This window comes from Oxyura jamaicensis, chromosome Z (assembly GCF_011077185.1).
Source record: "Oxyura jamaicensis isolate SHBP4307 breed ruddy duck chromosome Z, BPBGC_Ojam_1.0, whole genome shotgun sequence".
NCBI lineage: Eukaryota > Metazoa > Chordata > Aves > Anseriformes > Anatidae > Oxyura > Oxyura jamaicensis.
In genome coordinates this window covers 34,534,330-34,551,798 of record NC_048926.1, presented here as the reverse complement: position 1 = coordinate 34,551,798, position 17,469 = coordinate 34,534,330, and the positions used below count along the sequence as shown (strand labels likewise).

General features: G+C 39.7%; 2 protein-coding genes and 1 long non-coding RNA gene across 9 annotated transcripts in view; 1 reads left to right on the top strand and 2 right to left on the bottom strand.

Annotated features, from left to right (window-relative positions):
• Window positions 1–7,906, top strand: part of PSIP1 (PC4 and SFRS1 interacting protein 1) — a 54,037-nt gene extending 46,131 nt beyond the window's left edge. For all 3 annotated transcript variants that reach the window (XM_035310899.1, XM_035310900.1, XM_035310898.1), the window contains 4 exons: window positions 1,790–1,891; window positions 2,076–2,295; window positions 4,953–5,064; window positions 7,856–7,906. In XM_035310899.1, coding sequence (XP_035166790.1) covers window positions 1,790–1,891; window positions 2,076–2,295; window positions 4,953–5,064; window positions 7,856–7,880 — 459 coding nt within the window. In that variant the 3' untranslated portion in view covers window positions 7,881–7,906. The remainder of the gene's footprint in view (window positions 1–1,789; window positions 1,892–2,075; window positions 2,296–4,952; window positions 5,065–7,855) is intronic.
• SNAPC3 (small nuclear RNA activating complex polypeptide 3) overlaps window positions 1–17,469 on the bottom strand; it is a 51,678-nt gene that overhangs the window by 13,738 nt on the left and 20,471 nt on the right. Inside the window, exon 9 of one of the 5 annotated variants that reach the window (XM_035310902.1) lies at window positions 12,812–16,022. The exons of 2 other annotated variants lie outside the window; for them this stretch is intronic. In XM_035310902.1, the coding sequence (XP_035166793.1) occupies window positions 15,875–16,022 (148 nt within the window). In that variant the 3' untranslated portion in view covers window positions 12,812–15,874. Of the gene's footprint in view, window positions 1–12,811; window positions 16,023–16,058; window positions 16,509–17,469 lie in introns of those variants that run through there. 2 more of the 5 variants (XM_035310905.1, XM_035310901.1) reach the window with 2 other exon arrangements.
• On the bottom strand, window positions 8,693–12,241 carry LOC118156717. The gene is made up of 3 exons (XR_004746399.1): window positions 11,686–12,241; window positions 11,384–11,642; window positions 8,693–9,077 (listed from the first exon to the last, which is right to left on the bottom strand). It is a non-coding gene; the product is annotated as an uncharacterized LOC118156717 (long non-coding RNA).

Genomic DNA, 17,469 nt, shown 5'->3' with positions numbered 1-17,469 from the left:
AAACTGGGTGCCTCTCTGAAGTGCATGTACACCAGTGCACACTTTGTGGGAAATTGGACAGAGAAATTACACATCTATTTGCAATTGCAGGTCTGTGGTGTCACTGGGATCACAGATTTGGTGCAATAGTTTGTGGAAGGTTGATATAGATGGGTGCTTCCATCCTTTAGAAAGGACAGGTGCCATGAAGGCAAGGCAGGAAATGATGATGTGAGAGACCAGTGGGAGTGCCTGGGTCTTTGCACAGGGACAGATGATTAGCCAACTGAGAACTTACAGTCAGGATTAGCAGGCAGATAAACAACGGTGACACTGATGAGAACATCTGCTGTAGATCACCCAATTAGAAAGAGGCAGAGAGATGGTTGTCTTCAGGCAGTTGAGAGACACCTTAGATTAAATTGTTCTGGTCCTAGGAGGACCACCCTGCGATCTGCTGCAGGACAACATGGAGATTACACAACAACCCAGGAAGTTCCTGGAGTGTGAGAAATTTCTAACACAGATGATCACGAAGCTGTTGAGAAGACCTCCTGTTGGACCTGATTCTTAGGAAAGAACTGGTCAGGGATAATAAAGGCAGGGGCAATCTTGGCTGCAGTGACTGTGAGATGGTAGAGTTCAGGACCCTGAGAAGAGGGAGCAGGAGCAAAGTGATCACAGCTTTGGACATAGGAGAGCAGACTTAGGCCTTTAAAGGGACATGCTAGGAAGAATCCCTTGGGAGATTATTCTAGAGAGGAAAAAGGGAACAGGAGATCTGATTTGCCTGAATTACCTCTTTAAGATAGGTTCATCTTGAGAAGTAGGAACATAAGCAAATGTGGCAGCAGGGCTGCATGGATGAAGAAGAAGCTCCTGACTAAATTCAGACATGTAAAGCAAGCATGCAGGAAGTGGGAACAGACTGGTGACCTGGGAGGAATAAGCAGACACTGTCCAAACATGGATGGATGAACTTTGAGGAAAACCAAAACCCACCTAGAATTCTTCAAACAAGAATAATGGAGCAAATATCTTACAATACTGGGAAGAACATTGGCATTGGTTATAGAGCTATAGCAAGGATACTTAGGTTATCTTAATTGCATTTATTAATTATTAAAAGAAAAAATAAATATTAATTTCTAATGAGAACACAAACTACAGCTTTATTCAAGATGTAAAATACTATTGTGACCTGTGCTGGAGACTAACCTTAGTTCTAAATAGGAAGTAAAAATAAGAGAATCTGAAGGTAAGGGAACTGAGAAGTAAGTATTATAGGAGGAAGAATTTAGCATGATGGTGCTTAGACATGGACCAGAAAATCACGATTGATTCTGGGTGTCCTCCACAATGTGTCACTCAAACTTTTAACAGAAAGCTCCACATGAATACAGTTCTGTATATCAAACATATCTCCTTAATTTGTTTAGCTGCCTTCTCAGTGGCAGGTCACATCGGAAAAAAATAGGTAGCAAACCTGTAGGTAACAAACTACGAGAATTGTGAAAGCAGCAGAAAGCTTGGGTTGGTATCATGAAAGTGGGAAGTTGTTTCCTGTTTTTTTGTTTTTTATTTTATGTCATTCAAATAACATGTACCTTCTGGTATATAACTAGTTGTAATGCAACTGGTAGTAATCTTTGTGTTTGTATGGACTGTATAGATCATTATAAAATGAAGTACATCATCAAATTAAAGTTATTTTAGGAATGTATCATCAAGTGTGGAAATTAATTCACTATGGCTATTCAAAGAGAATTAACATTTAAGTGAAGTCATCAAACTACTTTTTTATCTACAGGATGTGAACAGGTGTATTGAGGCTCTTGATGAGCTTGCATCCCTTCAAATCACAATGCAACAAGCTCAGAAACATACAGAGATGATCCTAACTCTCAAGAAGGTGAGATCAGCAATGTTATTCAAAATACTGCTTTCCTAAATTTACATGTGTTATTTATTCCTTTGGAGAGTGAAAATACTAAGATTTTTCATGTTAACATAAGAATTTCATCTAGCATTTGATGAAATTACATAGGTATTTACATTTGTAAGTGGAACCACCTATTTTATCACTTTGATTTCAGATACGGAAATTCAAAGTTAGCCAAGTTATCGTGGAGAAATCTACAATGCTATATAACAAGTTCAAGACGATGTTTCTGGTTGGGGAAGGAGATTCTGTTCTTTCCCAAGTTCTAAATAAATCACTTGCTGAGCAGAAGCAGCATGAGGAAGCCAATAAAACCAAAGATCAGTGGAAGAAAGGAAGTAACAAAAAAATGGAAAAAGAAAAGGACCAAACAGGTAAATCATTGTGGTTTTAATTTCTTGTAATACAAAAGACTTAGTCTCCACCCACTTCTGAGCCAGCTTCAGAAAACACCTGATGTATGAATTCTACCCATCTATTTATACATTCACATATCTGAAATAGTCGAGGATAATGCTGCTGTAACTAAGTTTAAAATGCAACGGTAAAGCTCATGACTATTTTCCACAGTTATTTTGCCTTTACTACATGAAGTCAAGGGCTTTTGCAAGAAATGAATTCAGCATTTTTTACCTAGTAAATTTTTAGCTCCACTACTTTGGGGGGGGAGAAAAAAAGCATTAAGCATTAGATAGGACATCCTACCTCCATTCTTCAAGGAGCTTTTTGATGCCTACCTTGCTTTTGTTTTCTACCTTGCTTTTTACGAGCCACTTCCTATGTCATGCATGCTACTCCATGTAGCAGCAGCTTTTAACCACTTACATGCTACTTAGTAGCATAGTTCAGTCTGATAGTAAAGAAGTAGTTGTCATGTAGGCAGCAGTCGTCTTTATGCCTTAGCATAAAGCAGTACTATTCCAGATTAATTCTGAGTGCTTATAAAAGTATAGCACAATATTGAAAGCATCCTGAGGTAAGGAGGCTCTTCAGTAACTTATGTCATAACTTAAAAAAAGGAACGAAATGCAGTAAAGAGTCTACTTGTGTTTTGAAATAGAACAAAATGAGAGAGACATTGGGAAGCTGGGTTGCAAAGGAATTTAAATCCTTGAAAATGTAAGAGTTCTACTCATCCATTAAAATTATTTAGGTTCTTGATGTCCACAAGTATTGGAAAAAAGTTGAATTTAATTTGAACTTGAATCCTGGGACCAAAACTCATTCATCAAGAATGAAGCTTTTATCACCTGGATCTGGAAAAAAACAAGTAACTGTAACTGAGGTGACTGAGGATGCTAAGGATTCAGAATAATTGCAGTTGCATTTGTAACTACTAAGGAAGAAAGATGATGTTGAAATCCTGCCATTTATTGCAAGAAAAGTATGTATGACATAGTGGGGGCTCCACACAGATCTTTCCCCAACCCCATGACAGGCACAGGACTGTTGGCTGACGGCTGGGTGCTCACCATACAGCTCTCATTCCCTTTTCTCAGCAAGACAGGAGGAGAAAGTAAGATGAGAAGGTTTGCGGGTTGAGATATGGATAGCAAGATTGCTCATCAGTTGCTGTCATGGGTAAAACTGATTCAACTTGAGGATTATTCTACTCTATTCTAGTAGGGAAAAAATTACTCAAACAAAAGCAAAATGAAAAAATGGGGCATCTACAGTTCCTCTGGGCAGCCTGTTCCAGTGCCTCACCACCCAAATAGCAAAGAGTGTCCACCTTATATCTAATCTAAACCTACCATCTTTAAGTTCAAAGCCATTCCCCCTTGTCCCATCACTGCACACTGTGATGAGTCCCTCCCTGGCTCTTCTGTAGCCACTTTCAGGTACTGGAAGGACACTGTAAGGTTTCTCCTCGTAGTCTTCTCTTCTCCAGGCTGAACAGCCCCAACTCCCTCAGCCTGTCTTTGTAGGAGAGGTGCTCCAGCCCTCTGATTGTCCTCACGGCTCTCCTCTGGACTCACTCCACCAGGTCCATGTCCTGTTGTTAGGGGCCTGTTGTGGTTTAGCCCCGGCAGGCAGCTCAGCCCCATGCAACTGCTCGCTTGCTGTCCCCAGGTGGGATGGGGGAGAGAATCACACTCGTGGGCTGTGATAAGGACAGTTCACCAGGCAAAGTAGAAGCCACATGTGCAAGCAAAGCCAAACCATGAATCCATTCGCCACTGCCCATAGCAGCAGGTGTTCAGCCAATTCCAGGAAAGCAGGGCTCAGCATGCGAACAGCATGCAAACGCCATCACCCCAAAGGTCCACCCTTCTTCCTTCTTTACCCCAGCTGTTATTGCTGAGCATGACACCACATGGTGTGGGACATTGCTGTGGCCAGCCTGGGCCAGCTGTCCTGACTGTGTCCCCTCCCAGCTCCTAGAGCACCCCCAGGCTCCTCGCTGGCTGGGCAGCACAAGGAGCTGGAAAGGCCTTGGCTCTGTGTGAGCACTGCTCTGCAGCAACTAAAACATACACGATATTTTCAACAAAAATCCAAATCATAGCATAATACAAACTTCTGTGAAGAAAATTAACTCTGTCCTAGCCAAAACAACGTTCAGGCCCCAGAGCTGAACACAGTATGCCAGGTGGGGTCTCCTGAACTGTCCATCTGGCTTGGAGTGGTGAACAGAATTCATGCTCAAATGTATGTTCAGAATGCATACACATGCTCATTCATGCTCAGTCTCTTACTCTCAGAATATAGGCATGCATTAGTCCTGTTATTTGTATCCTGACAAATACAAGAGGAAACTGAAATCTTGAGATTTAATTTCCCATCATGAAAATTATGGGATGAGGCTCAGCACATTGAATTTTCAGAATTTAAAACACTATCAGTCCTTGCTTTTTGTGTTATTTCAGCTGTTAAGTATCAAGATGATGGGAAAACACTCACATTGATGGAGCTTATAAGTGTAACAACATTATTTGAAGTTTCTTATAGTTTGGGGTTTCTTACAGCACAGTTTTGCTGCCTGCTGTACTGTTTTTTTTTTTTTTTTCCCTTCCCTCTCATTTAAAAGGTTCGAAAGTTCTGAATGGAGGGTCTGAAACCCAAGACACCACCCAATCACAACACAATGGAGGGAACACTGATGAAAACAAAGACAAGCCTGAAGTTGGGAGTAAAAAAAAGTGAGTTAGTAACTTTAATGAATTAAAGACTTGTTAAAGTAAAGCAATGTAAACAGAACATGAATAGACTGAAGTTACTTAATCATGTTGAGTTACTGTTTTCTTCACAGGTGTTTTTTCTCACCTTCAGAGAATAATAATGACACTTTTTTTTTTTTAAGATTTCAAATGAGCTTTTTAAAAATTACTTCCTTCACTGCTGTAGTGGAAATTTTAAAAAAATGTCTTGTTAGGAGAAAAACAGCATGCAGGGAGGTAGGGCAAAGTACATGCTTTCCACTGTATTTTAGACTACTTAAAGCAAATGATGTCTGAAGCAAATTTTGCAGAAACTAACAGGATTTATCAAGACTTTTTTTTTTTTTTTTTTGGTAAAATCAATTTATCCTGATCAGTAGACAAATTACTTCAACTAGTGCTCTGTAATTATAATTGTAGTATTGCCCAAATGCAGATAAACTGCAGGCTAGAATTTAGACCTGTGAAATTTTAGAACTCTATAAAACGCGATGGTACATAATAATGCCAGAGGTTCATGCCTTTACCTTTTCCAAACAAGATGCTATATGAATGCTTGAGGGTAGTATTTAAACTTTGGTATCACTGAAAATGCAATTTTGTAAAAATAAATAAGTAATAATAAAAATGGAAGCAATGTGTCTCTTGTAGAACATGAGGAATATGTAATAGAATTTAGTGAAAAATGAGGGAAGGGTCTAAAATTATCCTTAAGTAAAACTGTTTGGTTGGAATACCAGTTTGTTTGTTTGTTTTTTTCTGAGCAGTTCTGCTCAGAAAAAGCAGAGAAAAGGATTTTCTTTGTCCAGCAGTATGTATTACTGCAAGCTTTCCTTTCATTACCATCTTCATACAGTCCAGGAGGAACTGCAGTTGCCTGGCATTCTTTTGGCTGCATACCAAGTTAAAAATGTATGAGGGTGTGTAATATGAACCATTATTTACAGGAGGGTAAGCTTAAAAAAAACAAACCTTTATATGACTATGAATTTGATTTTTGCTGAGAGGTACCCTTAGAATTACCGCTTTCTTATTATACAACTTTCAGAAACGACACTTGGGAATTTTCAGCCAGTGATGAGGATGCCAGACCCTCATCTGCCTTCAACAAGTAGCATGATAACGGAGCATAATTAAGACATGGGTGTAGATTCCCAGCCCGAGTTACAGAGCATAGCACATTCCTTAAACGGGAGATGTGGTGAAAACAGTACGATACTAATAGAGTGCAACACCCGAGCTACTTGAAATCAACAGCAAAGCAGATCAGCATTAAATATATTAGCCCAAGTATTTAAAAATAAACAACTTAACTGGTTAACTAAGGCATCACTTTTCATGGCCTGCCCCTTTCTTCTTTTCTGCGGAACCTAACACAAATTTTCCAGTGGCAAGAAGAAAATCTCAGTCAAATTTCCCTTTACATTTGCTATTAAAAGTTCAAGAATATTTGGGTGCATGCATGACACTGTAGTGGACATTGGTGAAGAGAAACCTAAGGTGGATGCTCCAGCTACTTAAATGACATGCTTACAACAGGCTGTTGAATATAAATAATCTCAAACCACTTTGAGGCAACATAATTTATATTTTTAACATTTCAGGAATTGTGATTGTATGTGTAAAACTTGTAAATATATAGTCCATGAAAGAACTAGGTGGGGGTGTCATATTATGCTAATAAACATTTATCTTTTTATGTGTGTTTGCTGTGGCCTTGAACTCTCCAGCACTTTCTCTGACCTAGCTAAACAAGGAAATCAACCCCACTCCATGTAAAACCTTGTACAGCTGCTTGGGAGCATTTTCTCTGGACTTAACTTATATCTATTAGCAAGCAATGAATATAAAACAACTTGTAAAACCTCTTATGAATAGCTTGGATGTTAAGTAATCTATCCACATACCTGTCTAAATTCAAGCTAGCTACAGACTGATGTCTCTACATCATACACAATTCCTTACAGACAGTATTTTTTTTAATATATGTATTTATTTCTGGTGCTCTGGTTTTTGCAAGTGAGCAATTATTAAGCAAAATGACCGTGAACAGATCATGAATGTTAAAAACTGTTCCTACAGTTCCCACTGCTGAATCTAAGCAAATAATTTGTAAACTTCTCAAGTGCAGAGCTACCTATTACATTCTGGAATTTTACTTCCAGAACGTAAGGGAACAAAGGGAATTTTACTCCCTTTGTTACTTAGAGGCAAGACATATTAATGCCTTTCTGAAAAAATACTTCAAAAATTTTCAAGACAGGTATTGTCTAATACTTCTGTAGTTATTTGTACTTTCTGTTCTCTGCTGGTAGAGATTTCTATTGCTTCCTGAGGTCACTTAGTGTTTGGAATACACAGTGCATTACTTGTGGCTACAAAGGAAAGTGGTATCATTACGTGAAATAAGCATATTCCACACAGGAAAAAAGCTAGAGTGCTTTTCCCCTTGAGCAGAGATTACTAGCAGCAGACTGGGAGCATGACCTGAATGGAACACAGATCAACCTCTGAATGACTGTCACTCATGTCTAGTCACACATGGTTATGTGGTGACAGTCACTGCTGGCTTCATCTAATGTTTGGGGGTAGTCCACTTAGGAGAGAAAGCAAGCAGATGGCATCAGTTCCTGCCTTGGTTCTCCAGACTTACCTGCTGCTGAACGCATATCAATATCATTTAACTCCAGTCTGTGTAAAAACATTCATCTGGAGTAAGACTTTGCTTCAGTGCTTTTACATTGTCACTAATGTTAATTTATTATATTTCTAGGACATGCGGCGAAGAGAGAGCTTGAAAAAACAGCTAAAGAATCTGCCTTCAGAAACAAATGACACCACTGGAGTCTTTTTATAAAGGGGATTGAAGAGGATTGCTAAGTTTTGCATTTGAAATCTATACACTGCTAAAAGTTTAAATAATTTTATAAGCATAGTATTTTGAAGTTAAATTTTGTGGAATTAAAGCCCCTTTAATCTTGGTTTAAAAGTATTTAAACACTTTTGCCAATAGTTTTGTCCAGTATTAACAGGTAACACATTTCAAAAGATTAAAATTCCATTTAGAGAAAAAATGCTTATATGTTACAAGACTTAGAGTTGTAGTATATTTTTCTCTGACTACTGTATGTTTGTCTAGTTAACAGCAGGAAAAAGTGTAAATACTTTTAACTGCCTAATTGCTTCATTTGTATAAAATCTCTTCCTATGATACTGACCTCTGTGCATAGTTTTTCAACTTACGTGGGGATGTCTTTTCACTGTGTTTTGTAGGAGCTGGACGCAGCATTTTTATAGTTAAAATGTTTACGTGTGAGTTTACTTAATCACTTTCTTAAACAAGCTAAGTTTGTTCTTGCAAAACTTATTGTGCCAATTTACTGCAATGTGACTTCATGGTATGCATTTGGTATGATAAGTATGCTAGAAAGATATCTGGTGTTTTCACCAAAGCTGCTGATGCACACTGGTTGGAAAACAGTCTTGAACAATTTCTAAAATTAAAGAATTTGAAGTGATAAAGAGAGACTGGTTCTTAATAAAAACTAAAACAATCCTAGGAACTACACATACTTCATTTTAGTACTATTTCAATCTTGAGAGCTTTGCCTTGGCATTAACTTGCGGATCTCTAACCTGAATTTAAAAAATAGTAACAGTGAATTATAGTGAACTCCTTATGAAAAATTCCTAAAGGCATGAAAGGGAATGAGACATGCTTAAGCTTCTCTGAAAAATTTCTTCAAACACTTACTTTGTCTAACATCAGACCTAGGAAGACCTTGTATGTGAACAGAAAAGGGTATTTGACAGAAGATGGCCAGGTTAGAAATTAAGTTTAATAGTTCTAAGAATCTTCTTTGGGTATTCCCAGAGAAGATGACAGTATTCCAGGTGTTTGTATCACCTTGTATTGTCTTGCCTTCAAGGAAACACCAGAAAAACATGATCAGAGCCTGCTGGAGACCACTGCTTCTCAATGTGGCCAGAAGCACCTATAAACCAGGAAGAATTTTTAGTACTCTGCTATGACCAAAGCAGCATGGTATGTCACAGTGAAAAATCAAATTATTTCTTGCTCACATGCCTTATGAATTGCCATGGTTGCTTCAGTCAGCCCACCCATTTTGTTGCTGCTGTTTAGTTTATCTCTGCTTATACATAAAATGAGTTATTTTTCCCCACTTAAAGTTCAATAAATTGGCAGTCCTTACCTTTGCAGTTCTTCTCATGCAGTAGTGCCAAACAGCCAGATATTCAGTAACAGGAAAAAAGCAGCTTCACCATGCAGTACAGTGAAGTTGCAAGTGCAAACTAGGTGATGTCCTAGTAACTTGAAACACTGGTTTCACGTTTCCCTGTTTTCCCTATTCTGAACTGTGACAGATTTGTCTTCATAATAATGCTTTCCTGCACTGAAGTCTTGCTCTACTCACAGTTACTACTCTCCATCTCCTAATTCTTGAGAGAAAATTGTTTCTTCCTAGCACTGCCATCTTGCTTTTTCCTTCCTAATAGGACAGAAAACTAAACTGCATACATTAATCTTAGTTCAGGATCATAGTCTTAGTCTCCTCTTCTCTTCGCTTGCATGCTTTAAGTAACAACAAAAACTCAATAGCACATGTTAACTAGTACTCAATTCACATGCAGTCTACTGTGTTCAAAACTCCTGTGTAGTTTGCACTAGCTTTTACTGTTGTGACATTACCATAATCTACCATAAAAAAACACAGAACATTTGCTTTGTCTGTTTCTACAAAATATGCTACTCCTTCAGAGACTGACTGCATGTGCAACATGAAGTTACTATATACATGGTTAGCTGCTAATGCCTGTCTGAAGTAGTATGACCACCTCTTAACTGCCCACTTACACAGTGGTGCACCTCGATGCTGTTCCCGCTTCTGTATGTTGACCTGACTAGAATCTGTTACATATACTTAAGGTTTCACTACTCTGTAATATGACCACTAGGCCAGATAACAGTTAATGTGGATGATCCAACAGAACATTTCTGCATTCAACCCCATTGCTCACCAGCAGTTGAATTTATGCACTCTGTTTTAATGCATTTGTACAGCTGAATCCATAGTATCAGAATACCCTGCATGCCTTACTAAGATATATTCACTATATCGATCTGTTTCAAGTTTTGTATATGCAAGGGTATTTTTACCCCAACATTCCTTATTACACCACTTTCGCCTTCTTAATGTCAATGGATAGCAGCATGCATCTGTAGTGACCTTAACAAAAAGATGATTTGTGCTTCAGTGTGTATTTACAGAATGGTACCATTTCCCTTCAACCTTCCTGCCTTAAGTTGTGACTAGCTGCTCTCTTCACAGCTGTCTTAACAGAGATGTGAAGAGTTCCTGGGGTAAGGCCTCCATCCTGAGATGCATGCTAGTAAACTACTTCTTGTTAAAATAAATAAATAAACAGCAAAGATATTCCTAATAAATGAGGTTCTGCACTCTTCCTATACTGACTTGCATACTCCAAGAATGGTGTCAGCCCTCAAGTGTTAACTGTAAGGCCTAGTGCTTTTTTTCTTTGGTATGTTTCATAGAGTTTGTCAATAGACCCAGATGCTGAAAGCCTTGGGGATGAGGGAGGAAAGCAGCAAAGAAAAGATCTGTGGTATGTACCTACATCTAACAGACAAAATTCCATTGTTAGCATCTATCACTAGTCATCCAAACAGGTTCTAAAGCATTATTCCGCACTACAAACTGTAAAGTTTGATTAAAAGACTGACCAATACGCTGTTGTGTGCCTTGACCACTTCACACGCAATAAAACATGATTATTTTTAAGCTCAAGAAAGTAAGCCTTCAGAGCTGAATCACAGTATCACACTAGCTAATGCAGAGTATGTTATTCAGGCCTTTATCCTGCTAATTACGTTGTACAAGAGTTTTAAATACGAACTTGCAGGACTAAATACTGCTGCAGCTACACTGCACTCAATTACAACAGTACTTTATAGTAAGAAGCTGGCTGTCTTGGGAAATTAAAGTCTCAAGCTACAGGCCTTTAGAAAGGTTAATGATTAAATATTGAAGCCTGTATTTACAGAGCAGAATCCACTTACGTGATTACTGCAAGTTAAACCTCAGCATGGAAAGAAGTCTTAGGTTGCAACAATTGTGTGATTTTGAGCACAGGAATCTCCTTCCCCACAAAGGTATAAACATGCAAGTAGTCACAGAACCAAACGATTAACACTGCTTGCAAAGCTTCTCGTGCATTTGTGTAACAAGATGGAAGGTTTGGCTATAACAAAACCAAATACCTTTCAGATCTTGATGTTGCAGGTTTGATTTAAGGTACCGTCTTCAACAGCCATGGCATGAAGTTGCTTTTAGTAGATGGTCACAATGTTTGGCTCCTGTAGATCTGGAGTTTCAATGATCTTTAGTATTTCATGACATACTGCAGAAAAGGGGGCAAACTGACAAGGCCCTAGAGGTAGGTCAAAAGACAGTGTTCTCCTTCAGCTTCCAAATACAAGTAGCTGCTGCAGATCAGAATTTGTGTGTTTCTACGAACTTCTAGTCCCAGGATGTATTTATTGCCTTGGGAAACTAAAATAACTTAAATCATCACCCTCAAAAGCCTTTACAGAAATACATTAACCCAAAATAAACAGGAATTCTCACATAAGCACTTCCTGATTTTGACCGTTCCTTTGTATCGAAACCATTTCACCAGAAGAGGCATTCTATCTCACAGCTATGCCAAATCCACCTTGTTTTCACACACATTAGGAAAGAACGTCAATGAGCTAACACACATCTGTGCTTCACAACTGCTGAAGATATGAAGGGTCAACCATGCCACCACTTCCAGAGGGTAACCAAGATGGAGCGCTACCAGCCAGCTGTATGCTGCTGCACGTAATAATGCCAACCACTACCCATCCAGCTGCTGGAGTTTATTGCCCATCTACAAACCAGAAATAACATGAATTCACAGAATCTCATCGATTCTAGAATGATTATCTCACTTCCCAAGATATTTAAGTATTCTGAGTAACTTCCTGTGAGTTGTGTCTCTTTACAAGTATTTCTGAGAGGTAAGGACTGGGCTGTCCAACTCCTTAAGTCTCCCAAGGCTCATTCCTTTTCCAGGAGAGACACAACTAATGCACGTAACTTAGAGCAGAGTTAGGTCTGACAGCAGCATCCCTACATCCATAGGATCTACACGTCTTTTGAAGACCTCCAGCGATGGTAACTCAACTGCTTTGCCAGGCAGCCTCTTCCAATGCTGCACAACCTTTTAGTGAAGAAACTTTTCCTAATACCCAACCTAAACCTCACCTGACACAACCTGAGGCCATTTCCACTCATCCTAGAGTCTTGTTCCAGAGGCAGGTTCACTGTAACTTAAAGCACTGCGCAGCCACGTTGAGTTGCTTGTTCTTCCAGGCGCGCCGGGGGCCACTGCGATGGTGTTACAAGCACCCTGCTAGCACTGGACAGGGACACTGTCTACATGCATTGCAGTTTGCTTCTGTACTTCACACCCACAGGAAAATAAGAGGAACCTTTCCCATCCTCAACATGAGGACAGTATCCCATGTTGTCACCTCACTAGCGAAGCAAAAACTTTAGGAGAGAACCTCCAAGACCTCTTGGAAGTTTCAAGTGAGGTGTAAAGGTTTACACTGTGAATCACTAAGTCTTTAAAAAGAAAAAAGCAAAAAGGCAAACAGAAATTCAGATTAATGCCTTTTATTTAGGAATGTTTTCTAGCTTAGTATTTCCGAGTGTGGTGACTCCATGTTTTTAAGTCTGAAATGCACTGTGAAGTTAAAGAAGAAACTTTTCTGTATTTTCCCCTTAAGATAAAAATTTGTCTATGCAAACAGATTTTAAAAAAAGGTTTAAAAAGGGTGGATAAAAAGAGAGATCATTCTAAGAGCCTTTTACTAATCTTTAATGCTATTAATACACAGTCATGCCTGGTCTCAACTGCAGTTTTTAATTCTCTAGCCTTTTTGCTGGTAAGTGCAGGCATAAGTGTCCACATGTCAGCAGGCAGGACTATTAAATTTTCATTTGAATTTAATTCAAAACATACTCAAATTCCATCCATACCCTTACACCCAATTTATCACAATAAGGGATTTGTAAGAAACAAACTGATTGTCTTGCTTTTAAAAAATATATAAAAAACAAACACATAGACAGGATTATTACAAATAATTATTTTCTCATTTTTCATTGTGAAATAAACCTACTTTGAAGTTGTGATCACTTACATTCTAAGATCAGTTAATAATTAGCCAAAACACAGCTATCCAGCTGGTGTCATAGGAATTTAATTATGAATAGGCAGCTGGGTCTGATGTTGGATTTCACTCAGAGGAATCACTCACAAACATTAAATTAAGGTCAGAACCAGCTGTCCTGTGACAGCACCTGGGAATTAAAAAGTATCTTTAAAAACTATGATTTATTGTAACCATTTCATTTTGTCATTTAAGATGAAACTGAATATCAAATAGGACCACCACCATACTGCAACATACACACCATACTGTAGCTTCTACTATCAGTTCTCCATTTGGTTCTGCACAGATGCCCTCGCTTCTTGCACCCAGACTGTGGCCAGCTTCTCGTTCCTTATCAGCAGTATGGGACTGGCCCTAACAAAACTTCTTAACCTGCCAAGAAAACAGCTTTTGTAACCAATTTGACCAATTGGTTACAAAATTTGGAACCAATTTGGAAAGCAGGTAAATAGGTTAGGTGGAAAACAATTATACTGAGGCAGAATTAGTTTAATGAAAGAATAAATTCACATAATTCTCTTCACCCTATTTTTTTTTTTTTTAATAAGTAAAATAAAAATACATGCTGTGGTGCAAGAAGAGTCCAGAAGCTGCCTGCCTGGTAAGAGCCAGCTCCAGCTGGCTCCAAAAGGGACCTGCTGCTGGCCAGAGTCGAGCCAGTGAGCAATCTGTGCCTCTGTGGTAACATACTCAGGAAAGGGGAAAAAAACAAAAAATACAACAGCAGCCCGTGGAGAGGCCCCTGGTGGAGCAGGCTGTGAGAGCAGGGTGGTGTAGCTTTGCTGCCCATCAGTGCGACACCACCACACTACTGCTAAAGAAAAGCAAAACAGAAAAACAAATTAAGATTACACATGCACAAAAACTTACAGATTGCCTCCTTAAAATTTGCCATAGTAAGAAATCAAAGAACTAAGCAATAGGCAGCTGATATAATTTCTAAAGCTATGTGATCTCAGCTCCAATACTGAAGAGGACTGGGAAGCCCACGTTATCAGGAGGCAGCTGACAGAGGACAGGGTTGGGGAGAAGATGAAGATGAGGAAAAAGATACAGAAGTTGCAGCCAGGAGTGTATTGCAGGGGATTTCAAATCAGCTGTTACAGGACTGCAAAGCAGTCGTGCCCTAACAGTTTGACTTGTGGCAGTTGTTGAAGGCAGGGCAGTTCCTCTTCCGCAGATTCCTGCAGCGTAAGAGAACTATCAAACCATCACACTTCCCAACACCTGGCAGAAGGGCTAGGGTCACTGCTCCATTTTAAAAATGATCAGGCCAACAGTGGGCTGACTTACACAACAAAAAAAAGAGTCACGTCCTTTTTTTGGTCCTAAAAAACCACCGGTTTACAGTCACACAAACTCGTGCGCCACTGGAAAGCTGTCAGGTATCTGTGTGATGGAGTTTCAAGGCTTCTAAGATAATCAAGAATATGCATAATTCAGGCCATAGGATCAGAACAGCAGTTCAGTTCATCCAGTACATTACTGTATGCAGGTTATCAGAGTAGGCAGTCTTTTACACCAACCAGAAGTAGATTTTTCTAGGAACTGGCTGAAGCTTTCAAAAGAAAAGCAGTTACTTTACTAGCTTTCCTAAACAGCCAGATCTCCACTGAAATCCCCTGAATTCCAGATTAAAAAATTAAAAAGCCAGACACTAGGTAGGTATATTCTGCCTTGGCAAGCAGAGTTTCAATTTAACAAGACTTGTAAGTACGAATTGCTCACATTTTAACAGAAACAACAAAAATATAGAAAAGTTTACAACAAACACTGATTTTGAACATTTACAACTACATACACTGTAAACATAGTTAATCAAGTTATTTGAAAGGCAGACTACAGTTCAGTAGTTGGCAAAATGTGGCTTGCTCTTCACAGAATAAGCCCTCGGAGTCAACATGCAAGGACAGCAGGAGTTTACTGATACAAGCACCCACTTTTTCATGGGAAGACCTAGAAGATAACCAGCACTACGAGCTGTCTCCTGGGAAGCATTCTCCTCCCAGCAAATTCATCGCACCATCGCATCCAGCCTTGTTCAGGGATGACAACTGCCAGTTTTCCAGGTTAGATGCCCAAAGACCATCTTGTCATCCTTTGACGTTAACAGAGCCTTGGATGCAAAGGATTTCCCAAACAAAAACCCTAGCAGCTTTTACACGGGCATTCTCAGGGTATTCTCTCTTCGAAACATCCAGATTTTGAGAGTATATCTCCAAAATACTGTACTGTAGTAAAAGTATATTAAAAATGTACTGTATTAAAATACACACCTGAGCATATTTTTCCATGCTAACTTATCTCTGTGGATGTAAAGGTATATATACCAAAAAGATTTCAAGTGCAGAGAGCTCCTTCCTCCTCAGAGGCATTAAAAGTTTAACCAAAAATCCTACAGTACGCTCAACATTAAAGTTGTTTGGTGGTTTTAGCAGCTAGAGCAACAGATTCATCGATGTAGTCCACTGATTCATGCAAGTTTTAGTTGAAAATCCCGGGATCGACATAAGGATATGCAAGAAACTCCCCCAGTTTACTGCCTTCCGCATCATAGTGGAGCATTCGAAAACAAACATCACAGAAGAAACAAGGATCCTCTGGTGCCAGACTGTCTTTGTTGGTTACCCACCTGCAAGTTACAAAATACAAGTGTTTTCCACACAAGTCAAACACACGACAAACATCTCAGTGTTTTACTCAGAGCTGGGGATGGCATCAACAAACGTCAGTACGGTTACACTGAGCAGGTACTACATATATTACATGTTTACCATCCCAGGCCTACAGCGATTTCCTAACTAGCCCCTCTGCCTACTCTGCATCAATCCCAGCTGATACTTGACACTGCTGCCCCTGCATGTCCTGTGGAACCCTCAGACCTTTGGAGCTGGTACAGTGCACAACAACAACAAAAAATGAGTCAAGAACCTTCTGTCCAGCCTCTGGCCATTTAGGTCGTAAAAGATAAGTCTGTTTTACCTTACAGTGAGAAACCTTGATACAGAGCATGCACACGACTGACCCCAAGCTGCTCTTGGAGTAACCAAATCCATTTACAAGTCTGCAAGAAAGGCCTGGGTGATGCAGATAGGGCAAGGAAGGACTGCTGCACACCCCAGCAAGCACAAAAATTAACATGAACACAGCTGCCAGCACAAGGAAGGGCTGCCATGTCACTGAGCAATTAATTTATGGTAGCCCTGACAGCTCAAGGCCTCTGGTGATTAAAGATGCTATCTGCAGAGATTACAACATACAGGACAGACAGCCAAAGCAGCTCTGGCATCCATGGTTTAGCATCTCCCCACTTAAGCTTAGTGCTTAATCCTGGTTTTAATTTAATGCATTTACATCACCTCTGGTAATGCCCTCCCTATCCCACCTTTCCCCCAAACTGACCCTTCGGCTCCACCCCTCCTTCTGGCCGAAGGCCTCACAGATTACAGCCACTTGTGAAGGCATTCTGGGGGCTCTGCTGGGAACCCTAGGAGGCTCCTGTCGTGATGGAAAATTGGCTCTTTGCCTAATTCCAGGCAAACTCTAAGAGTTGCCTGGAAACTTGCAAACTAGCAAGGTAGCAGAACCCAGCTCTGCTGTCAAACTGGGGCCGAGTTTAAGCTTGGGGGGAGGGGGATAAGGGAGGCAGTAGGTGTTTTTGTAAAGAAATCATTCAGGTCTATAAAACCAAGGAGCTGAGTTTAGTGCACAGAACTCCTTAAGAGAACTTTCTACTATGACTACTGAAAGGCTTTCTCAGGTCTAAGTAAACAGCCCTGAACACTACAGTAGCAAGTTCATGTTTTGCTCTTTTATCTGAAGAAAATCTGTGCATCACAAGAAGTTCCTTCAAGTACACCAGCACAGTACAGAGCTTTCAGGTAGAGGTCTGAAGTTTATCTGTGGGGGAGCTATATGCCATCTGCTTCTGAAAATCTCCAGATTTTAACTTAACTACTTTGAAGTCGGACAGATCCATACTTCCCTCTACTTAAATGCTGGATTTAACGAAAGCTCTGTAAGGGAATTTATCTCTCACATTTCTTGTCATAAGGTAAAAATGCATCGTACTCCCCCAG